Source organism: Eretmochelys imbricata, chromosome 24 (genome assembly GCF_965152235.1).
Source record: "Eretmochelys imbricata isolate rEreImb1 chromosome 24, rEreImb1.hap1, whole genome shotgun sequence".
Lineage (NCBI taxonomy): Eukaryota > Metazoa > Chordata > Testudines > Cheloniidae > Eretmochelys > Eretmochelys imbricata.
In genome coordinates, this window is record NC_135595.1 from 4395669 (window position 1) to 4418751 (window position 23083).

Here is a 23083-nt window from a genome sequence, read left to right on the forward strand (position 1 = left end):
AGGTGCCACAAGTACTCCTTTTCTTCAAACAAAAGAGGAGAGGTTGTCCTGAGAGTTACTGTGGGAGCTTTTTTGGGATGTTCACAAGTCCACATCACTAGGTGGCAACACGGAGCAGCTATGCCTCAGATTTATTGAGCTGTAATCAGGCAGAAGGGGCTTTGGTTACTATGTTTGTGATGTGGCTGGTTTTATATGGTTGTGTTAACTTTGAATAATGGAGAGGAGTGATTTCTCCTTCTATACATTTGATTGATTTACTTAGATAACTATAATTATATTATGTTAGCATTGGCAGCAACCTGGTCGAGTGGTTAGGGCTCTTGAGACGAAGTCAGAGACCTGGGTTGTATTCCCAGCTCCGCTACAAATCTGCTCTTTGACCTCAGACAAAGCTGTTCCCCACTCTGGGTCTGTTTTCCCTCTCCCCCTTTGTCTGTCTTGACTATTTAGACTGCAAAGATCTCCAGAGCAAGGGCTGTCTCTCTCTATGTGCACACACAGTGCCTAGCATGATGGGACCCTGATCTCAGTTGAGACTTCTAAGGGTTGACCTCAGCCAGGATCAGGGCCCTGTTGTTTTAGATGCTGTCCATAGACAGAGGGTTAATTATCACACCCTTACTCACACTGAGTAGTACACTGTTCCACAAGTAGCCCCCTTGACTTCAGTGAGATTATGCCAAGCATAAGGCACAATCTAGTGAGAGTCATAGTAGCATGATCTGACCCACAGTAGGGGACAGTCCCTTCTGTCTTCTGTCACATCGGGAGGTGAAAGAAATGCTACTGGGGAGCCAACCACAATCACCAGATGGAATGAAGCATCCAGACTTTGGGGCTGAAGCAGATGGTTCTAGACACGGATGATAAAGGAAACTCTTAAGAAGCTGGGAATGCTTCTTCTCCAGTGAGATAAAATGGTTCCCTTCCTCCCTCTCTTCCAGCAGTGAGATACTGTAGTTTGCAGCATTAGCATTACAATTGTCATCATGAGGCTTCAGAATGATCAACCCATTGAGAGGAATAGGAACGTTCAGACCTCTTGGAGTTATTGTTTCAGGCGGGTGGCAAACACAGGTAGACCTCACTGATTTGGTTTACAGCTGGTTCCTGCATCAGAAGTTATCTTTGCGACCACAAGGGCTAGGACTAATGGTAATACACATACAAGAATAATGATAATAATTAATAATAATAGAGACCTAATTTTTTAATTAAATCTGGATTTTCCACCTGCAAATGGGGATAATAGAATTTCGTTCTCCTCACCCTTTGTCTGTCTTGTCTATTGAGACTGGAAGCTTCCTGGAGAAGGGATTGTCTCTTGCTGTGAATACTCCCTAGCACAATGGGGACCTGCTCTCAGCTGGAGCCTTTAGCCACTACTTTAATACTAATTATTAATGATTAATTTATTTTTATTATTATTAAAGCTGGGGGGAAATTACCAGCTAAGACCCTGATCCGGCAAGGTACCCAGCACTCTGATTCTGACCCAGCAAAGCACTTACTTACAGCTAAGCACCTGGGTAGTCTTATTGAACTCCATGGGACTGCTCATGTACTTAAATGCTTTGCTGGGTCAGGGCCAAAACAGTCAGGCTGAGATCCTCAAAGGTAGTTAGATGCCCGTCTCCTGTTGAAATGAATGGGAGTTTTAGGTGTGTGATTATCTTTGAGGATCTGGACCTCAGCCCCTTGCAAGATCAAGCCCTCAGCTGCCAGGAGCTCTCCCCATTCAACCCCTAGCCCTGCTCTTTCGACTGTCTGTTGATGAAATGGAACGGGGAGTACAGAAGTGGAAATCCCCAATATGCATCAGTTTCAGTCCTGATTTAAGTTGGCTACTTTTAATTTTAGTGTTGGGGAAAAGTGTGGTAGAGAGAGCTTATGAATCAGACATTAACAACTCAATAACCTCCCACCCCGATGGACTCTAACTTAAAACTCTCTGGTCTGTTCACAACTTTGGCTGCCATCCTGCAAAGACTTACGCACAGGCTTGACTTCACACACTGTGTGTAGTCCCTTTATTCAAGGCCCTGACCCTGGAATTGGAACCACACAAGCAGGCCGTTGGCTTAAAAATCACGAGATTGTAAACAACAACACATTTTGGGTTCTTTTTATTCCCCTTTTCATTTTGGAGCCTGGGGGGGGGGAGGGTCGGGTCACATTTCCAAGCTTTTATTTGCAACCGAAAGGGCTAGAAACATCTCTTCTTTAAATGAAAGCCAAGATTCTTACCTAATCCTATGACTCCAGCTTTAAGGAACACAGTAAATATAGCCAGAGTTGGCCAAATTGACACATACACATAAGTAGCTTCATTGTTGGGGCTTTAAGTATTTGTGCCGTTGTTCATAACTGTAGCTGGAAACTTTATTTACTTATTTGTTTGTACAGGACCAATAGAAGCTCTGAACCAGAACGTTCTGTCCATATAAAGTATCTTTAGTTGGATTATCTTGTATTTTCTTCTTTTCCGATATTTTTTCCTACCTTGTTTGCAACAAGACACATTTAGGCCCAGCTCCTGCAATCACTGACATGAGTGAGTAACTTAAATACACTTTGTAAGCCCCGGTTAACTCAGTGGAGCTACTCACAAATGGAAAGTTATCTGGGTGCTTAAGTGTTTGCGGAAATGGGGATCTTAACTACATTATTTTTTTCTGGATTTAAAGCAAAAGCCTGACCCAGCAAATTGTTCCAGAGCTCTTTGCAAGACCAGGGCAGCCGACAAGTTGAAATCAGCTCAGGCCCTGATGACGGCCACATGCTTTTAGCTTTATGCCTGGGCATAAATTCAGTTGTTGGCAGTGGGGTTGGTACATATGTGAAGTTAAGCAGGTGTACACATTTTTGCAAGACTGGGGGGCCAGCTTTTGAGTTAATTCCAAGGCAAAGAGAGAGGAAACTGTTGCTGAATATTTGTGGCTTTACCTTGAAAACCGTGGACCAAAATCCTGTATAATCATTTGCCAGATTGTTCATAATTCATTAGAAGCCAGATATTTTGTCATTAGCTAATTATTATGGTACAACCCCGCCCACTCTAGCTGGAGGCTCCCCCCCCTCTGCCCGGCTAAATACTTTAATAAGTATTGTCATTAGTTTGCAACAAGACAAATCTAGCTGAATATTCCCCCCCAACCTCCAAAGAAGTCACCTGGACGCTGTATTTGTAGGACTAATAATTGTCTGACAACGTGACAAAGGGTAGCTGGATTCCACCTCCCCAACCTGGGAGCTGGACACTTCATTGATTGTTGTGGTTGTTTATTTTTTTTTTTTTAAACTATCAATTATTGATTTGCAACAACTGTAGCCAGATCCCTCCCCGGAAGCCACCCTTCCCTGGATACTTGGTGATTAGGAATATTTGCTTTTGCTACAAGACAAATGTAGCAACGACGGACTCGCTCTTTGCAACTTGTGTTTGCTCGCACCTGACCGTCTGCAGGCCGGAGTCTCTCTCGAGTCCCCCCCCTCACTTTGTATCTGTTCGCTCTGAGTTCTGCGCCTTCAGCCTGCTGACTGCACCCCCCCCCCCCCCGGCTTTTTGCTCCTCCTTAGGGGGGGAGCTTCACACCAAGCGGTGTGCCTGGGACGAGGCATCAGCAAACGAGCCTCCGATCGCATCCACCGGGAAGGGGGGTGGGGAAGGGAGGGAGCAATTGAATTTCAAACACAAACAACTGCATGGGGCACCGACCCGTCTCCCGGGAGCCAACCTGCTTCTAGCACCACCGGCTCCCGTCCCCCTGCCCCCCCACCCCAGCCCCCCCCAGGCCGCTTGCTCTCCGGAGGGGTGGGGGAGAGCCGCTCGCCGGATCGCTGGGGTTTGCCTCCAAACTTCACCCTCCTCCCCCACTACCTAAGCCCGCACCCCCCCCCCCACTTTCCAGCAGCCTGGCGCTCAAGGCGAAGATGTCCCGGTCCAACAGGCAGAAGGAGTACAAATGCGGGGACCTGGTGTTTGCCAAGATGAAGGGCTACCCCCACTGGCCTGCTAGGGTAAGGAGCCTGCAAGGGGGATCGGGGCTGGGGGGGGGGCGGCTGTGTGCAAAGGGAGGGGGGTCGACACTGCCCCCCTTCAATGGGATTCTCCGTTGCATAACGCGGGCTTTTGCACGTTGCACGGGGGGTGCAAGGCCGACCAGGCTCAGCGCCCCCGGCTGGCCCAGGCTTGCTCCCACCCACCCCCCGCCGGGCAGAGCGCACGTTGAGCCGGGCGTGGGAGCTCGTAGTTTTAGATTATTGGGAGCCTGGGGATCTGGGAGGGAGCCTGGGGATCTGGAGTGGGACGCAGCCCGTGCATGGGATTATAAAACTCCCAGGCTAGGTTATAGGTATGGGGGCCAGGAGACCTGGAAGTGGGGCACCACCTGGGGAGGGAGATTTAGATTATAAACCTCTGTGGATCTGAAATTTAAACGTAGCCAGGGAACCTATATAGACTAGCCCCGGAAAACAGAGATTAGAGGATAACACTGTAAAAACTGGGATAGAACAGGGCCCGGGAGCCTACAGATTACAAGTGGACCACTGCCCTGCTTTCCAAGGATTATAACCCCTAAGATTATCTGTATAACTCTCAATTTTACCTATGCCCAAGAGAGTGTAATATTGGCTTTCAGGTTTTGTAGTTTCTTCATCTCTCTTTTCAGCCATTTTTCATAGGATCGAATTTCAGCTTCCACGTGAGAGGTGTATTTCATATAGTTTGTGTGAAATCAGGTCAGATAAATTATACCGAAAAAAGAAATTCAGTGTATATGCTGTTCTCTGTGTGAGCGCAAAACCTGCAATTAGACCATATAATAAATAGATAGGAAACGACGTAGATTTATAACTAGGTTAATCTATTACTTTGTTTTAATGTGTGTTTATATATGCTGCCCTGTGCATTTTCATGCTGGACAATACATATATTGCTCTGAAACAAAAGCTCGTAGATATATGGAAGCCAGATGGATATTTTTAGTGCTCCATGAGTGTTTACATGGTCCTGTCTGTTTTCATGCTGTGCAGTACACATCTCTGGGAACAAAAATTAGTTCATACACATGTAGCTGGGAGTCAAAGTAGACTATAATAAATATATACATTGTGGTTTTTGTGGCTGCTTTATATGACTGCACCTTTCTCCATATTTTCTATGATTGTGCATTATTATTCCATCAGCGCTAAAAGCGGCTGCAACTTAAAAATAAATATCACTTGGTCTATTGCCTGCTAATGATGCAGTTTGTTTAAAAAGTGAACCCGGTTGTATTCAGAGTTTCCTGCTAGGAGGGTCTCCTGCATTTTTTTGCTAATCTCCTTGGAGACAGTAAGTGAAACTAGACTTTCCCTGTTGTGTTTTAGTGGGAGGAGGGGAACTGGAGGGGGTACCAATGGGGATTGTCATATTTCATCTTCAGTGCAACAAACAGAGCTCTTCTTTATTTTTGTAATATTAGACTCCAAACAGAATTAAGGCTATAGTCAGGGGGTCACTGGTAACTGCTTTTGCCGTCTTTGTCAGAGCTTTAAGGGTTCTTGTTTATTTATCTTGTAAATTTAATTTAAAGGCACAGTAGCTCCATTTAGGTGCCCTGGGCCCTATGGGCCAAATCCCCAGATCGTGTAAAGTAGTGCCCATGTGTTACACCAGCTCAGGATCTGGCCCTTTTGGGGGTTCCTTTGTCGTGTGATTGGTTGGAATTTTAATTTTGCACGGTACTAAAAAGCAAATGCCCAGCTAGTGCTAAGAAAGTTTCTCTACGAAGCTGTGTTGGCTCAGCTAGGAAATGCGGGGGTAATTCTGGAAGCACATGTGCTGGTCTGTTGCCTGCTTTTGGGGGGGAGGTTTGTCAGACCAGGCCTGCAGACGACATATCTTATAAGCTGGTAACACAAACGTGGACGTGTGTTTTCTTCATTAGTTCAAACTAACGGCGGAAAAAAACAAACCAGAACTTCAGATCAGATGTTTCCTCCTTATTTTGACCTCGTTTAGTTTTTGTGCCTCTGTTCGAGTGAAACTCTATTAATAGACTTGGGTCCTAGGCCCACAAGCTCAGACTTCTGACCACTTGATTCCCTTATTGGCATCGGGGCCCTGTTTTGTGTGTGTGGCTTGATTGTAACATAAGTCCCACGTGTTATTTCCGAGCACATGTGGGGTCCTTAGAGTCATGTGGTGTGCCGGATACCGTGAGGCTGGGCTAGGGAATTGTACCCCAGTGGAACGACATGGGTGATGATACACCAGTGCAAAACCCTATAATGCAGTCGCACTGCACTGGTACAGAATGGGGTTACACAGTCATAGGGTTAAGGTGCCAAAGAAGTCGTGCATTGGGTATAATTTAATTTCACTCCCAAGTGGTGCTGCTCAGGTTAAAAGTACTTTGTTATTTCATAACGAGCCTGATTTGATGTTACTGGCTGTGTCCGAACAGCTGGATATTGCAAAGTGGGATTCCTACATGATTGCCCCGATTCTGCAATCCGATCAGCGCCTCTGGACCCCTGGCGTAGCTCCCATCTCAGGATCGGGGCCTCTCCAGGTCCGTGCAGAGAGCCTGATTCTGTTGCAGCTGGCAGGAATTCTGCCCTTGTTTGAACTGGAACCAGGGTGGGGCTGGTTGGAGCGTGTGTGAACAGCAATGTTTTAAAAATCAATATAAATATTTGGAGCGTTTTTGGGGGAGTGTTCTGCTGCTCCCCGGGATAGGCCCATCCAAGCCAATGGCAAAGTCCTGATCCAGGCTTTTGGGCTCTGCCATACTGCCGTCGTTTAATAATAATAAACAGGAGTAAGATTGGGCTGGTGTGCAGGCCTAAGTCCAGATTCAGCAAAGTACTTGGCGCACGTACGTAACTGAGAGCTGGGGATTTAAGCATGTGCCAACGCTTTGCAGAATTGGGGCCTCCACCCTCGCTCTCCTGAGCCCTGCTGATGTCCCCAGACATAGGTGTGAGCAGGGGCTGCAGCAGGAGCTGCCCGGGGAGGGGGTGGTTTTCCTAGCTGCTTTATCTGGGCTCCCTGGGGCCTGATCCAGGGTTCTTACAGAAAGACAGCAAGAGCCTTTGCCATGCACTTCAACGGCAGCCAGCTCCAGGTCTTTAAGAGACAGACTTCGCCAGGAATCCAGTTGCTCCGGAGCGAGAGGGTGGGGAAGACAGACTCTTGCTTCAGAATACGTTGCTGGTTATTTTTAAGCGGTTGATGATGCAGTTTAAAATTTCCTTGGAGGATTTGCCCCCGCCCTCTTCCTCCTCGGTGCAGACGGGACAGGCTGAAAACGAAAGCGATTTCAAATGGAAAAATCGACCCAAAGAGCAGCTTGTTTGAAAGCGAGTTTTGCACAGCCTCCCCCCCCCCCCCCCCACTCCCTCCTGGCTTTTGTGGAATTACTTCTGTTTGGTTTCATACCGTGTGGGGGGAGGGGCAGGGGGATTATAACTTGGCTCTGGCCTGGAAATGTGTTTGAAAGCAGCTTTTCGAGGAGGAGCCAACAAGTGATCCTCAGAATCAGAATGTTTTCAGCGTGGGGGGGGGGTGTTGTTTGGGGGGACGGGAAGGGGGCAGCATGGGCCGAGTTCTTGTTCGGGGGCTTTTGATCTCTGGCTTGAGGGGAGCATGGATTTTGCTCTTCGAATCTGTTACGTTTCTCCCAGCCTGATTAAGGGGATTGCCAAAAAGGAGCGTGAGAGGCTTACTGCGTTTCTCTGGGACCTCCCTAAGGGACGTGTCTTTTCGTTCCCGGCTGGAGTTTTGCTTCAGGAGAGGAAAAATCTCTCCCTTTGGCTGCGTGTGGCCTTGGGGGCTTGATTCCCCTCTGAAGAGGGGCCTAGGAGTGTGTGGAAGGGGTGAATTAGAGGAGCACCCACTTTAAGACCCCTTGACGTGCCTCAGGGCGGGGCGAAGCGGGCCTCTCCGCCGTGTCACTGGGAATCGGGCGCTGAGATTTCCGCTGGGAATTCTGTGGGGGGAGCCAGCTTGTCTGAGCTCCCTGCAGATCAAATTATAAAACGAGTGCGTGGGGGAGGAGGGGAACACAGGCAGGTTTCATATTGGGCATGTGATCCACGCAGTGCACACAAAGAACCGCTCTATTATTATTATTGTTTGTAGGCCAGTAAGAGCTCGAGGCCCCGGTCAGGGCCCCATTGTGCCGGGTGCTGCACAGACCCACAGCGAGAGACATGCCCTGCCCCGAAGAGCTCACGGGCGATTATTTCTCTGATGGCAGGATCAAGCTTGTCCCTTCACAGCCATGTGAAGGTGGGGGGCCGGATCCTCTGTTCCCTGTGCCTTGTGCAGCCGTTCGCACCAGTGCAAAGTGATGTAAAACGCTCCCACATCACAGCCACAGTGTTTTGCTCTCTGTTTGCCTTGGTGTAAACAACCCGACAAGCTTCAGGGCAGTGGGGAATAGGACCCAGTAGATTTGCTCCTGGTAGTAAGCACTGGGAATATCCTGCACCTCCTTTGCCAGCGAGCAATCCTTAGTCAGGGCAGGAAATCTCTGCAGGATGCAGCCTTGGAAGGGCAGATACTCCTGGCCTTACTCCCACAGATAGGGTGACCAGATGTCCCGATTTTATAGGGACAGTCCCAATTTTGGGGGCTTTTTCTTATATAGGTACCTATTATCCCCCACCCCCATCCCGATTTTTTTAACACTTGCTATCTGGTCACCCTACCCACAGATAATCCCATTACTTGTGAGAGTAAACCGAGCAGGGTTGCTCACACAAAAAATGGGCCAATTTCTTTAAACCTTTAAGATTTTTTTTTAATGTGTTTTGGTCTGGTGCATTTGTGCAAAAAACCCAGGGTCTAAATCAGGTGAGAGTGGAATCTAAAGAGACAATCAATCAATTAAAACTAGAGAGGCATAAACAGGAGGGAGGCGTGACCAGGGGGACTGCTTGAAAGTCATTTTATTTAGATCATAGTTCAGTTAGGTCATCGGCTCTTTCAGAGCGGGAGCTCTCTGGGAGCCTGTACAGCGCCTAGCACAATGGAGTTCTTGGCTGGTCCCTAGGCTGTACTGTAATTAATATGACTGACCAGCTTTCATTGTGAACATGTCTTGTTCGTTTTAGGTTGAGATTTATCGGGATCCCCAGTGGGTTTAAGCTCCCAGTTGCCATTATGGGACTCGGGCAGCTTTGAAAGGCCCACCAAATGGCCGTCATCACCCCAACTGCCTAAAAGAAAAAAAAATCCAAACAAACCTAACCCATGAAATAATATCTGTAACCTAAAGGATGGAGGGGAAGGTTGGCTTTGGGGTTGAGGTGCTAGCCTGGGACTCAAGAGATCAAAGTTCAGTTTCCAGGCTCAGCTGGGTCCAGTCGCTCCATCTCTCTGCGCCTTTGTTCTCCATACTAATCATTACACCTATTATGGTAGCACTTAGGGACCCCGACCAAGACAGATGGTGCCAGGCACTGTATGTATGTGTGATAAGAGACCGTCCCTGCCCTAAAGAGTTCACAATCTAAATATAGACAAGAAGTTGGAGGGGAAACTGAGGCACCAAGAGGGACAGTGACCCAGAAGGCCAGTGGTAGGGATGGGCATAGAAGCCAGATCTTCGTAGCCCAGCTCTTTAAGCACAGAGCCGCTCTTCCTCTTGATTTTAAGACCTTGGTTGTATCGATTCAGAATTCCAGCTCTGCGGAGCAGGGATTGCATCTCCCTCTGTCTGTGCAGCCCCTGGCACGATGGAGCTTGGTCTCCGTGGGGGCCTATCGGTGCAGGTAGCAATACAGGGATACACACAGCTGCTGCAGTCGCTCTGCGTTCCCGACCTTAGGGACATCCCCCTCTGCAGCTATGGGATCCAAGTCCCTTCTTAATTACAGCCACATTATTTATTTACAGACAATTCAGAGGAGGTGTTGCAGGTTTGCTCCTGATCCTTCTGGGGGAGAAGTGCCGGGGGAGGTGCTCAGCACCTTTCAGAATCGTGGCCCCAAGAGGCTTAAGTAGAAGGCTCATGCTGCTGGCTGCACACAGGGCTCCTCGGTGCTGAGGTTGTGCGGGGAGGAGGTGGATCTTTGGCACCCTGCAGGAGCGGGCCCTTCAACTGTTCTTGGCGCTTCCTTGCTTGTGCGCCCTGCCTCTTTAAACGAGAAACCGGATCCTGGTGGCCTCGTTGCTGCAGGCCCCAGGCTCCGCTGCCGCTTTAAGGAGCTGGTCTCTGCGGGCCGCGCCATTTGTTCTGAAAGGCAAGAAACTAGTAGGGAGCCTCTTAAAGGGAAACGCCATCTAAATCGGCACCCAGGCCCTGGCTGTCTCCTTGCAGCGACGCCCCCGGGGCTCTCTTCTCTCTCGATCCTTCGAGAGCGAGGCGGAACCCGGCCTGCCAAATTCTGACCGGGATCCCAGGTTTGGTCTCGGCCCCGCCATCAGAACAAGGGGGCAGCTGCATCCCCAGAAGCAGCGAAAGGACAGGGCTTGGCTGAATATAAAGGGGCTTTTTTATTGTGGCTGCCGGACTCAGACAGACCCCGTGGTCCTCTCTGGCTTCCAGTCTTGCCCTGCGTCGCCGTACGCTCGGGCTACCTGTGCACCGCCCGCAGTCACCTGAATTCCCTCCTCTTGCCTCCCCTTGGTTAATCTCAGTTTCCCCATCTGTTAACGATAGGGGACTTGCCCAGGGGCATGTGGCGTCTGGCAGAGTGGGGAATTGAACCTGGCTCTCCCAGGCAAGTGCCTCGAGTGCAGAACCAGCCTCGCCCCGTCTATCCTGGCCTGCAGGGCGAGTGCTGACGTTTCGCTCCAGATACAAGCACAGAGGCTGGGTGCGGTGCTGGAGTGGGAGCGGCTCCAGGGTGGGCCCCTGGGTCGCTGCCTTCTGCCCCCTGCAGCAGCCAGGCCCTCCTGGATAACGCTGTCTGAGCCACGCCCTTCTCGGTGGTGGGCAGGGCAGCTTTCTAGCCAGGCTGGTGCGCAGCAGTGGCCCCGCCTGGACCAAGTCGAGGCTCGGCTGTAGCCAGGGGCCACTGATTGCCGCAAAGGTCTGGTTGAGCAGCCTATGGGCCCGATTCTGCAGGGTACAGCGTGCCTCGGCGTAGTGCTGAGTGCTCTTGGCTCCCAGCGGCTTCCATGGGAGACCCTGCCGGGGGCTGAACTCCCAGATTCCAGCCGTGTTAGCTTTGGATCCACCTGGGATAGGTCTGTTACCTTGTGCCTCTGGGGGGGCCCCTGATCCTCAGTGATGCTGAGGCCACTCTGGCAGCTGAAGGGCTTGAAATGGCCCCTTGAGAATTGCCCCCTGAGTAGGGGAACCCCCTGGCTGGTGTGGGACTGTCGTAACCCTGCACTGTGGCTATTCCCTGCTTCCCGGGGGGCACAGAAACAGAGTGTTAAATAAGAGCAGCCTTGAGGCTGCTGTGATTGGCAGTGGGGCCCTGGAATCTGGGGAGCACAAAGGTGACCTTGGGCAAATTGCTTAGCCCTTGTCTACACAAAACAGCAGAACCTTTGTAATGACTCTGGTCTAGTTAAAGCGGTACAGCAAGGGTGCGGGTATACTGGTATAAAGGTGCTTAAACTGGGGGATTTAGTCCCGTACAGGAAGGGGAATAAATTAAACTGGGCTCAGGTACCTTTGTACTGGTGTAGCTGCGTCTATGCTAGGAGTTGCACTGGTATAACTAGATGGGTGAGAAAATCACGCCCCTAGCTGATGCACTGATACTGGTATAAGGATTGTGGGTGGATCTGGCCACGTTGCCTTGCTATTGGAAATTCCCCCCGTAATAAAGTCTTGTTGGGCTTTGCCAGTGTGATACGTTCCCAAGCGTTTTCCTCTCTCTGACTGATGAGAGGAAGGGTCTTATCAGCCCGGAATGAGGGGGGTAAGTTAAGGAGATGGGATCTGAATGTGCCTGGGATTCCCACATTAAGGTCCCGGCCTAACAGATCAGCTGTGATCAAGAGCTGCTGCGTTTAACTGGGCACCCAACCCACCCCTAGCGCCGACGACGAAGGGAGCGCCCCCTATTGAGTCACACGCACTGCTTCCTCCAGCGCTGTGGCTGAGGGGGAGGTTCGTACCGACTCCAGGGGACAGCATGGGTCCTATTGAATCACCAGTACCAGTTCCAGCAGGACGGTGGGTTTCCCATCCAGTCGTAGAGTGAGGCGGACCTTGCTTAGCTTTCACTGGCCCACCTCCTGCCCAAAGAAAACCAGCAAACACCCCAAGGAAGCCAGTTGGGTCGGCCACACCAGTGACACCACCCCAGACCCCGGGGGAACGGGCAGCATGGGCAGCGTCTCCTCAATGCACACCCAGCACTTCAAATGCATCACCCTGAAGGCCTCACTCAGCCTCTGTTCCCCCATGGCACGGTGCCCAATCTCAGGGCCTTCTTCAGGCCCGGGCTGGCTCTTCCTCTTACTGTCTCTTCCGTGACTTCCAAGCTGGCTTTCGTTCGGCATCGGAGTTTCCGAATTTCCCGCAAAAAGGAATTTTCACGGGTTTTGTTTTGTGGAAATGTTCGTTGTATTATCGCTTATAACATCAACCGTAATTTAGGCTGTCCAATTTCAAAATGGAAAGTCAACATGCTCTCTTCTGCAGATGGCAAAAATTGAGCATTACGATCTTATCGAAATGCTTTGTTTTGATTTCCCCACCTCACCCCCCAAAAAACCCTGATGTTTTGTCAAAGTCACTGTGTTCCCGCGGGAAGTTTCCATTTCAATGCAACAGTGTTTTCCAGTGGGAAAAAGCCCGGCTGGGAAATTCTCACTCGACGCTAATTCTGGGGTGAAGTTCTCTTCAATAAATGAGACTGCAACAGATTTTCCATCTGGATCTCGATCTCGGAGATGCTGATTTAATTCCAGAATTTTTCTGGCTTGACACTGAGTTTAGAACCTGGCTGGTTTTCTGTGCATACGCAGGGAGCTCCATGACTCTCCAAGTAGCCTTTTGCCATCCACCCGAGAGAGCTGGTTTGGAGTCCTGCTTGGGAAGGCAGATGACATGAGTGTGTTTGCCCCCAGCCCAGCCTCTGCCTGTCCTGGTGGATGTCTGTTCACCTCGCATGGCGTGATCCGGGAAAGGGTCGGGGTGCTGCTTGGAGGAGGAGGTGCAGAGGCCAACTGTGTGGATGCCTCAACCGGTGCGTCCACACGGAGCAGATACTGCCCCAGAGCCCGTGGGAGTTAATCTGGTCTCGCTTTGCCCATCTCCTCTCTGCATTGCTGGGAGCCTCCAAACTGCTCACTGCTCCAATCCACCAGGTGCCCCTCTGCAGAGCCAGCCCAGCCCCCTCCCCCTGCCCAGTGTGTGGGACGTGCAGTAATGCAGACGCGTCGCATGCCAGGCTGGCTGAGGGGATGTCTGGGGCTCTCGGGCAGCAGAGAGGGAGTACAGCCTTATTTTCTTTTCTCTGTCCTGTTGTTCAGGCCTGTCACATTCCCTCCCGCACAGCCCTGTTTCTCGGGGCAGGGCCCTGGGCTGTTGTCAGAGCAGCATCCCTTGCTGGGGGAGCCGGCCTCTCTCTAAAGTGGGGACTCTGGCGTTCAAGGATTCAGCATATGCTAAAAATGCTACGGTACCAAGCCTGGGATCACATTCCCTGCCATGGCCTCTTGGCATGGCATGGAAGCCACAGAGACAGAACTCTCAGCCTCCTGTTCTGAGCTATGGGAGAATCACCCGCTTGCGGAGTGCAGTCTAGGGCCTCTGACACGCCACTGAATTGCTCAAATTCCATCCGGCAGAGGATAGTGGGGCACGTCTTTGCCATTCGCATGGCAGTAGTGGCTGGGAGCCACACTCGTGGGCCAAGACCCCATTGTGTGCGGTGCTGTACAGACATATAATAAGAGACCGCCCCGGCCCTAACCAGCTTACAATCTAAATAGCCAAGAGAGACCAAGAAGGGGAAGGGAAACTGAGGGACAGGAGGGGAAGCGACTTGCCCAAGGTCACCCAGCAGGGAGGCCAGGTTTCCTGAGTCCCACTCCAGCGCTCTAGCCATTAGGCCATACGGCCTGCCCCCGACACTCTAGGTAACAAACATTGTCCGCCTGTCGCACTGCTACAGCAACCGTCTGAATTTTCACTGTGTGCCCCGTGAGGGTCACGATCCCCCATTTTACAAGTGGGGAAACTGAGGCATGGGCCTGGGGTGGGAAGAGCTATGCCCGAGTTCCCATAAGAAGCGGTGGAAGAGAGACCCCCAGTGCGCTGATGGCTCGACTCCCGTCCCCTATGAAGAGCCGCGACTGGGAGCTGAAAGTGAAAGTGGGAGCTGGAGAAAGTCGGCCCAGGGAAAGCCACTGAGCACAAGCAGGGTGAGCAATCCTCTGGAAAAGATAAAGGAGCCCCGGGTTATTGCGACCTCTCCCTGCACAGAGCCTGCATGCCGCAGCTGGGTTGCTGCCTGACCTTCCTGCTGATTAAATGTAAACATGAAACCCCAGGGGCCTGATTCTCCTTTGCACCCAGGCTCCTTTACGCTGCTCTAGGGCCTTGCGGTGGGTGTTGGTGATATTCCCTCTCGCCCAGAGCGCGCTATCAGCGACAGCCAAGCCAGGTGCATCTCCTGCTGTTCCCTGATGGGCCTGATCCTGCAGGGAGACAAGGGCACTGGGCAATTCCCCGGCTTGGATCCCAGGGCCCGGAGTCATTTAGACCCTCTTGAAAATGTCACCCGTCGTCTCTCAGCCCCGGTGCCCCCTGGGGTTCGTGCCTCGTGCACACAGCGACTCCTGGGTCGGGGTGCCAATGCCTCTCACTCGCGTGGTGCTGGAGTAAATGGCTGCGCAAGGAGGCAGGGCCCTGGAGGATTGGGAGGAAAGAGGGATAACAACACTCGCGGGGGGGGGGGGGGGAGGCGGGGAGAGGAGGAGTTGGAGCAAATGGCCACTGATGCTTCTGGGGACGGGGGGGAACACCTTGTTACGACTGCCACACCAGCTGAAGGCAGTGGGGTCTGCGAAGGCCCTGATCCTAAGCCCAGTGGAGTCAGATTCCTCTTGAATCATGCGCTGGGAGAGTGGGATTAAAGGTGAACAAGGATGCTGTGCTGACCAGTGGTCGGACCTGGGGGAGGCAGGGAGAGGGAATCCCAAGAATCAGCGCCATCTCTGCTATCGACTCTTATTTTGGGAGAGGCTGGGTGGGCTAGTGGTTAGGGTCCTGCACCAGGAGCCCTGGGTTCTGCTCCTGGTTCTGCCACTGCCCTCGGGGAAGTGGCTTCCTCTCTCTTGCTGTCTCCGTTTCGTCTCTCGTCCCTCCATCTGTCTCGTCCTTTCACACTCAGCTTTTTGGGGCAGGGACTATCTCTTGCTGTGTGTCTGGGCCGTGCCCAGCACAATGGGGCCCTGATCTCACATGGCGCCTCGAGATGCCACTGCAATACACAGAATAAGTGACTGTGGGTGAGTCGCTCGGCCCCTCGCTGCCTCAGTTTACCCACTTGTAAAAGTGGGTGTAATCCCTATCTCCCAAGGGTACCGTGTGGTTTGAATTAGGTCAGTCAGACCCTGGGGTGGGGGTGGTCAGACTCTTGGCCCATCACGTGTTTACACCAAGGCTCCTTTATGCTGCCGGGATGGTGCAAACACTAGAATAGGGCCTGGGGTCTCAATCTCCCCAGGAGAGCTGTGGGCCAGCATTGTCCTCATTGGGTCGGGGTGTATGGCATCAGGAGCTAGCCTGCTGTGACTCTGACTCATTGTTCCTTTCTCATCGCTGCTCAAGATTAGTCACAGCTTGCTCCCAAGCGGGTCTGAGACCTGGGGACACCTTTGCCAAGCTCCCACTCCCCCATTTGGTTTTCATATCGGAGATGGAGGGTTGGGGTGGGGAGAGGCAGGCAGGCGGTCCACACAACACAAATTCTTAAAGATTAAACCCTGTGATCTTGTAGTTCGCTAGCACAGCCTAGGGCGTGACAGCTGCGTGGAAGGGCGGGCCTGACCTTTGTCCTATCGAATCAGGCTAGGGAACCAATTCCAACCCGCATCAGCCGTGCTGGGGCTGCTGGTTGGCTGGGGCCGGCCCATCACCAGCTGCTGCCTGGCACGTTCCTGCTTGGGCAGCAGAAGCAATGGGGCCTTTTCATATTGCAAAACAGAGACTAGCTGATCATCTGAGGATCCCGAAGCACTTTGCAGACACTCAGCCTCCTAGCACAGCTTGTGAATCAGGGGAGGCCCAGGGGAGTGTGGGCACAGTTGCAGGGGTGGGAAACCCAGGGCTTGGAATAGCAGGGGGGCTGCAAATCAGGATTTGAGAGGGCACGGACAGAGGTGGGCAGGGCAGAGGCTGGGGAGCAGGGGCACTGCAAGTTGAGAGAGCCACACTCACGCAGGGAAAGGGCTGAGGGGGCTGGGGGCGGGATTGGAGGGCACACGCAGAGCGGTGACAGGGAAGCTTACCTATTGTCTGCCATCTCATTGAACAGAGGCAAGTTCGATTAGTCACCAGCCTTGAGTCACTTCTCCCCGGTCCGTACGTGACCGTATGACCGAGCTTTCTGGGTTCAGCCTGTCTGGTGTGGGTGGGCAGCGGCGGCTGGCGCAGTAGCTTAGGACTTGCCCCCTGCATCGCCAGGCAGCTGAGCTGGGTTCGATCCCCGCTCCCGCAGCCCAGGCCTCTTACTCTGGGTGGGTGGGACTCCCCGGTGCCGTGGAGGAGAACGGTGGGGGAAAGCAACAAGCGTCGCCCCACTGAGCTTCTGCCCTGCCAGACATTTTTTCACATGGTTCGCACAACTGAAGCACACTCGCCTCGCAGGAGTGGCTCTTATCCCGCAGGGCTGGGCCTGGCTCCCCGCCCTGGACATCGCGACTTGGCATGTGGGGTCACAGCACGGCCCTGGTTTGGCCCAGCCGTCTCTCCCTTTGATGGTTTGCGGGGGGCTTTCAAATGGGGGGCCTGAGGCAGATTGGCACCCCTGCACGTGTGCACGACTGCGGGCACCACTGGTTGTTAAGGACAAAGGCGGGTGGCGGAGATGCAGAGCTCTGGATGCTGTGATATCAGGAGTCACAGACACGCCCCCCAAGGTAGGAAGGAGGGTAGCGGGTAGGGCACTAGAGTGGGAAGTAGGATATCTTGGGTTCAGATCCTGGTATTGCTGTGGACTCCCTGTTGGACCTTGGGCCAATCATTTCGGCTCTGGTTTAAAAGGCACTGAGGCATTGCTATGCTCAGTGTTGCAAATGTTACGGGTTTAGGAGCCTAAGCCTCATTTTCAAAATAGATTTAGGCACTTGAGACTTAGGCTCTTCAATGCGTTAAGTTTGCCATGCTGAGCCCTGCAAGGCCTTAAAAATCTGGGCCTTGGTCACTGTGTGCTTCAGTTTCCCCATCTGTAAATTGCGGATAATCCTTCCCCGGCCTCCCGGGGAAGATGGGAGGAATGAAATCCATTATTATGAGGGGTGGAGGGCGGTGAGGGAGTGTGAAGATACTTTAATACAGTAGCACTTAGCTCTTATGCTGGACTTGTCATCCGTGGATATCAAAGGACTTTACCAAGGGGTCACTGTCGTTTAGTCTCATTTTCCAGCTGGGGAAACTGAGTCACCAGGCGGGTTGACTTGCTGGGAATAGAACCCAGGTCTCCTGATCCAGTACTCTATCCACTAGGCCACGCTGTACCCTCTGCAGCTACTGTTAATAGGAAGCTGGGGCCTCACTTCTAGACAGTAGCCAGTGCGTCCCCATCATGTGACTCCTTATATGCATCTGGCCTCCTTCTGGCCCTGGTTATCTGGTACCCGCAGGCACGGCAAGGGTGCTAAGACTCTTGGGCTGGGTCGCTGCAGGCTCAAGATCCACCTGGGGAACAGATCAAAACAAGAAGGCGCAGTCCAGGGTGTCGCTGGAGCCAACCTCCCCACCCCACACCCAGGGGCGCAGAATCCGTGTGAAATGACTTGGGTTTCCATGATTTTCTAGGTGGCTGGGAGGCAGGGGGGTCAGGGGGGCATCAAGCAGCCTGAAATCGAAAACCCTGTTGCTTCCTGTCTGTTGCGGGCTAACAGCTTCCCCGGCTGCGGTTACAGTCACTGGGCAGGTATATTTCGTGATCCTGCAGCTTTGGCGCGTCCTCTCCCAGCAACGGGAGCAAGGAGTAGATGGGAGGCGACCTGACCATCCTTTCCCAGAACGAGAGCCAGGTAGCCAAGGTCCCACAGCACGCCAGGGGGAGCTGAGCTCCAGCCTGCGCACTAGGGCAGGGGGCCATGTTGCAGCTGAGTTCCTGCCACACGGAGCGATGAGGCGTACGGGTCTAGAGAGGCCCTACACTGCTGGCACCGCTAGGCAGTGCTGTAATAATAAAAATGGCCAGAACAGAAGACTGGGAGCTGGAAATCAGTGAGTTCTTGTCCAAGCTTTGCAAGAGCCAAGACTGGTCCTTCTCCTGCTCTGTGCCTCAGTTTCCCTATCTGTTAAACAAGGATGATGATACCGACCTCCCTGTTTCACCAGCCCAGGAGGGTAAAGTCAAGGTGTTGATATGTGCATGGAATTAAGGGCTGTAGAGCAGCCTGTGTGGTGAACGCAGTGCCTCCATGAGCCGACCCCCATCCTCTCTGTGGTTTGTATGTATTAAAGCAGCCACCAGCTGAGATCAGGAGTCATTGTGCCAGGTGTTGCCCATGCACCCAGGGAGAGACAGTCCCTGCCCTGAAAAGCTCACAGGCTAAACAAAGGATGGGTGAAAGAAAGGATTATTATCCATTCATAGATGGGGAAACTGAGGCATGGAGCGATGTCATGGCCTGATTTCCAAGGAGCTCTGGAGAACAGGAGCCGAGCTCTTTTGAAAATTCACCCCTCCGTTTTGGGCACGGAGCATTTGAAAAGCCAGCCCCACGTTAGGCATAGAACCCCTGTGTCCCAGTCCGGTGTGCTGCCCACTGGACCCCACTGTCCCTCTGCCTTGAGAGTGACCGGAGACTGCGCTGGGTAGACTCCCGATCCAATCCATCGTCAGTCTGGCCATTCCCACGCCGGGAATTGTTCAGATCTGGCCCTTAGGTTTTCCTAGACGTGAGCACTTTGCCCGTTCAGAACACACTGTACTTTGGGTTCCCCCTGACTGAAGTCCCTATTGATTGATTTGTAACTCTTGTTAGCAAACAGCTGCCAAGAGTCTGGGTCTCCCCAATGCTCCCTTGGCTTTGGAGGAGCTTTGGCTTTGGCATCAGGGGCTTTTTTTAAATACTGGGGTGGGAGCGGAGAGTTCTACCACCAGAGCGGAGCCAGGATCGCCTCCCCAGGTCACAAAATAGCAGCCCTGCTTCACCCTGCAAAGCACCTTGGCTAATCTTTAACGCGCTGTCTAGCACTGTTGTTCGCTCTGCACTTGTCCAATAAAGAATCTGTTACCTTAGACGTAATCTACTGTGTATATGATATTAAAATGTGCCCGAATATTGTGATGTGCCTTTGCAGACTTCCTACCAAGGATTACTGAACCCCCTTTTCAAACCTTAACTAACTTCCCCCCCAGCAGCTCTGTGATTTAGGTAGGTCTGATGCCGCCCCGTGCCTCAGTTTCCTCATCTGTAAAATGGGCATGTGACTTGCCCAAAATCATGTTGTGAGTCAGCGGCAGAGCCCAGGAGTCTGGCTCCCAGGGGTAGGTGTTTTTGATTCCAGCACCTTTCTACCCAAGAACAAGCTCTGGTTCCTCTGAGGTCCCACCAGAGTCGTAGGAAACTGACCCCTCTCACAGACTTTCTTGCGGCCCTCCTTGGTGGCTTTCTCTGGACATTTTGTCTGAATTAGTTCTGGCTGAAACTTGGAGCTATTTCTAGAAACTATAAAAAGCTTCCAGAGAGTGACTTTTTGCTTTTATTCACACATGGGTGGCGTGTGTGTATGATTTTTATTTGCTGAAATAACAGCATCTGCTGTAAGCTTTAACTGGCTGTCTTTGGGAGGAGGATGAGGGAGAAGGGGACGACTAGAGAGGAAAGATGGTCCAGTGCTTGGGGCACTGGCCTAAGGCGTGGGAAGATCCAGGTTCAATTCCCTGCAGTGCCATGGACTTGTTATGTGACCTTGGGCAAGTCATTTAGACTATCTGTGCCTCAGTTTCCCATGTGCACAAGGCGGGGTTTCCCCATCTCACAGGGTTGTTAGGAGGACAAACCACACTAAAGACTGTTGAGTGCTTTGAGATCTACCGATGAAATGGCTATGCAAGAAACAGGCTTTGTTAATGAGACCTGAACTAGGTATAAACATCCTCCAGGGAATGATGGATCCAGACTTGGAGCCGTAACCTGAGCTGGTGTGAACTGGCGCAGCCTTACTCCCCTCTGCTGATTCATGCCATTGGAAGGTCTGGGCCTTTACCTGTAGCTGAGCCCCAAGCAAGAACAGCCATTCTGTAATTTAAGTCCCAAGGCCTCATAGGAGGTGTAGTCTGGCTAGAGAGCCAGGCCCATCTTGGAAAATTGGGACAGGAACCAACCGAACTACAACTCCCAGAAGGCACTGCGGCAGTTTACCAAATGGAACTATTTCGCTGTTTGGGGTTTTTCAGCCAGAAATGAAAGCGTCCTGCCAAAAAAAAAAAGATCCTTTGGTCAAAACCTGAATTTCCTTTGCCCCCAGCCGGAGTTAGGAACCCTCCTAGCCAGTCGCTGGCTGCCTGGCGTTAGGACAGATCTCCCAGGGACTGACAGGCTGGGCCATCACTGCCCGTTCCTGCGGTTAGATGCCTTTGGCTGCAGCCGGTGGGGCAGGAGGCTGGGCGGGCCAACAGGCTGGAAAAGATCACGGAAAACCTCCACCCCAGTTGGCAGTAGTCCTTTAGCAAAGAGGCCAAAGCTCTGAAGGCCCATTTTGCCCACTGGATTCGGGCTGAGGCATGTGCTGGCAGAGAGTAGGGCGCATGGGAAACTGACCTTGCCGGGGCGTGCCTGCTTTGGGCACAGACAGAGGTCTCTGTTCTCCATCCTAGCCCACTTGCTAGCTTCTGCATAGGGGGAGGAGCGATTCAGGGTTTTTTCCCCCCCTCCTCCTTGCCTGTGGTATTGTGTGGCCAGGCGTCTTCATCAGTAAAGGCAGGTGCAGCTTGTGTTCCTGGCTCCCCGGGGAGAGCCCCTCACACCTGGCCCGGCTCTGGTGCGGTGGGAGGGTCCACAGCCAGCCCTGACACTGTGAAGATGAAAGTCGGGGAGCTTGCGATTTTCTTTTCCTTTTTAAACAAAGAGATTCAAAAGACAAGGGGTGAATAGGCAGGAGATTCTGGCCTGGCCTTGATCCTTCCAGCCAGAGCCATCAGCAATGGCCCCTGAATATTCCCGATTAACTCACAGTGCAGATGCTCCAATTCCAGAATCAAAGCACCTGATTCCGAATTCCACTTGATGTGCTGCCCATGCACGCAGTAATTGGGAGTAGTTAATCTCCTCTGCATTCACACCCTGCTTTATTGCGAATTAACTCTCACATGTAGCCAAGTCCTTGGGTGGGAGAAGGGAGCGGCTGTTCTGCGCCTAGAGCAAGGGACTGGGAAGAAGGCATCCTGGGTTCTAGGCCCAGCTCCAAGAAGGGAGTGAGGGGTGTCTAGTTCTTAGCGTGGGGGGAGGTTGAGAGCGAGAACTCCTGGGTTCAGTTCGCAGCACTAGCTGGGGATGGGGACTAGAGATTAGGGCAGGGAGCTGAGAGGCAGGACGCCTGGGTTCTATTGCTATCTCTTCCATCAAGCTGGGCGAAGCCTCGTGGACTCACCGCAGGTGCTGCCCTGACAGCATAGCCCTTAGGGTGGGGTTCAGGGTTAACAGCTTAGTTTCGGCCTAGGGGCTGACCCAGCCTGGCCCTCCAGCCCTGTTACCTGCTTGCCAAGAGGCTGGAGGTGCCCTCTGTGTGGGTGGGCAAGGGAGGGGCACAGAGCTGATTTGCTTTGCAAAGGGGACATTATCGTGACCCCTGCCTGCAGAATAACACGACTCGGGAAAGGGAGGAGCGCATGGGGTGCAGAAGGGCTGGAGCTTTGCTGGTTTGTTTCCCAAAGGGGGATATTCCCCCCCCCGCCCCGAATCAAACAGTGGGGCAGAGCCGCTGGTGGCAATGAGATCATAAGCCACAGCTGTAGCAGCCGGAATGTTTAGCCCTGGGAAAAGCAGAGGAAGGAGGGGACGGGGACAGGGGTCAGTTGTTCCCCCTGGCCACTGGAGGCAGGACCAGGCATAACAGGGTGAATCTGCAGCAAGGGAGACTTGGATTTGATATTGGGAAAAACTTTCCCCTTATGGGGGGTTGAGCTCTGGAACAGGCGTCCAGGGTAGGTCGTGGAATCCCCATCGTTGGAGGTTTTTCAGAACAGGCTGGACAACGCCCTGTCAGGGATGGTCTAGATTTACTTGGCCCTGCCTCAGCGCAGGGGGCTGGCCCTGATGCTCTCTTGTGGCCCTTCCAGCCCCACGTTGCTCTGATTCTAGAATAAAACCCAAGGCAGGTGTAGGGAGCAGCTCCCCATCCAGGGGAAGGATGTGGGGGCCTGCACTGCACCATCCATGCTCTCCCCCCTGCCCCCCGTCCCCATCCCGTTTGTCTCTTTTCCTGAGAGCTGCTTTGTTTTTTAGCTTTGATCTGTGTAATGTTGCTTCTGTTTGGTTTCCTCCTGGATGCCTGACTTCACTTCCCAGCACTCTGTCAGGAATGTGGTCTAGAAATCAGAGCATGGGGAAGAGAAGCCAGGACTCCTGGGTTCTATTCCCAGATTTGGGAGGGGAGTGTCGTCTATTGATCAGAGCAGGGTGCTGGGGGAGCAGGACTCCTCGGTTCTCTTCCTATATCTGGGAGGCCTGTGAGCTGCTCTCTAATAATAGAGATGGGTCCATCCTGAAACCTCCATTTCCAAACTCCCCTTGGTGGGCATGGAGAACACCAACACCTGAATTCTGCAGCTGGGGTCTGTGCCTCCGTTCTGGCAGACACCCTCCCCCTGTTCCTTCAGTTCTCCCAGCGCTCTCCACCCAAGTTGTATGGGGCCACATGTCGGTGACTCGCCCGTTGCACTGTTGATTTGGGCACCTGCGGGTTTCCCTGTTGGTGAAACTTTCTTT

At 52.5% G+C, this 23083-nt stretch overlaps 1 protein-coding gene across 1 annotated transcript in view; it reads left to right on the forward strand.

Annotated features, from left to right (window-relative positions):
* The first annotated feature begins 3698 nt into the window (after nt 1-3698).
* HDGF (heparin binding growth factor) overlaps nt 3699-23083 on the forward strand; it is a 30858-nt gene continuing 11473 nt past the window's right edge. The window contains exon 1 of the mRNA XM_077841706.1: nt 3699-4023. Coding sequence (XP_077697832.1) covers nt 3937-4023 — 87 coding nt within the window. The 5' untranslated portion in view covers nt 3699-3936. The remainder of the gene's footprint in view (nt 4024-23083) is intronic.